This window comes from Odontomachus brunneus, unplaced genomic scaffold (genome assembly GCF_010583005.1).
Source record: "Odontomachus brunneus isolate Ranch 3 - 2012 unplaced genomic scaffold, Obru_v1 Obru_scaffold_373, whole genome shotgun sequence".
In the NCBI taxonomy this organism is placed as follows: Eukaryota; Metazoa; Arthropoda; class Insecta; order Hymenoptera; family Formicidae; genus Odontomachus; species Odontomachus brunneus.
In genome coordinates this window covers 45,199-46,438 of record NW_022639823.1, presented here as the reverse complement: position 1 = coordinate 46,438, position 1,240 = coordinate 45,199, and the positions used below count along the sequence as shown (strand labels likewise).

The following is a 1,240-nucleotide window of genomic DNA, read 5'->3' as shown; positions in this document are numbered from 1 at the left end:
ACTGCGGCGGTCAAGGTGGCTGCGTCTGGGAGGTTACGCATTGGGTGGAGGACTGCGAGGGTTGAGCTTCTCCGTGTCCGCCCTCGGCAGTGCTTTAAATGTTGGCAATTTGGGCACATGCGTCACGTCTGTAAGTCTGAGGTTGATAGGACTGGCGCATGCTTTCGCTGTAGTGATGCCGGACATTCTGCGCGAAACTGCACTGCTAGTCCTCACTGCGTGGTTTGTGCCTCTGGAGGGAAATCCGCTGACCATCGTATGGGTACTGCAGCGTGTGGAGCTATTGGTGGTAAGGACGTAATGGCAGTGCCGAGCTGGAGGACTGGTGTCAACCCAGCACCTGATCATGGCATTTAAGGTTATCCAACTGAACGTAAATCGGAGTTGGCCTGCCTTCGATCTTATGGTCCAGCATATGGATGAGGGCGCCTCTGTGATCGGGATTGTGTCGGAACCTCCTAGACGACGCCAGGATGTGTGCGATTGGTTCGCCAGCGGTAGCGGTCTGGCAGCCATTATTGTTCGGAACCCGGTTGTACCCCTGAGTTGCACTTTGATTAGGCGAGGACGTGACATCGTCGCGGTCAGATTCGGTGATCTTGTGGTCTCATGTTACGTCTCACCTAACTCCACTAGAAATCGATACCTTGAGTTCTTAGATGAACTCGGGGATGTGGTGGGCGAAGTTGGTGGCAGGAGCACCTTAATCGGTGGTGATTTTAATGCACGTTCAGCATCTTGGGACCCGGTAGCTACTAATTGGAGGGGCACTCTTGTCGAGGAGTGGGCGGCCGAAAAAGACCTTCGCCTTATTAACGTGGATGTAACGCCTACCTGCATTAACCCGCGTGTATCGTCTGTTGTTGATCTTACGTGGACGACCGCCGATCTCTTGAAGCGTTTGGTGGACTGGTCGATCAACGCTGATATGAAGTCACTATCCGATCATTCCATAATTACATATGACGTGGTTGGTCTATGTTCTGGACCCTTCGAAACATGCTCCGTTGATCCGCATCCGCGTTGGAATTACCACCGCATGGATGTGAGGGCGCTTTCCAACGTCTTGGAGTGGGACGATGTTGCGGGTCCTGCCGAAGACGATTCTATGTCTGCGGAGTCTTTCGCTTGCTGGTTTGACCGTGTCTTGAGGAGGGCTTGTGATTTTGCGGCTCCTAGGGCTGGGAGACCTGTCCGGAGAAATTGTGCCTACTGGTGGTTCCCCGATATCGCCGAACTC

General features: G+C 53.6%; 1 protein-coding gene across 1 annotated transcript in view; it reads left to right on the top strand.

Annotated features, from left to right (window-relative positions):
* The first annotated feature begins 346 nt into the window (after positions 1 to 346).
* The window catches only part of LOC116853607, a 2,514-nt gene continuing 1,620 nt past the window's right edge, over positions 347 to 1,240 (top strand). Inside the window, exon 1 of the mRNA XM_032834741.1 lies at positions 347 to 1,134. Within this exon, the coding sequence (XP_032690632.1) occupies positions 347 to 1,134 (788 nt within the window). The remainder of the gene's footprint in view (positions 1,135 to 1,240) is intronic.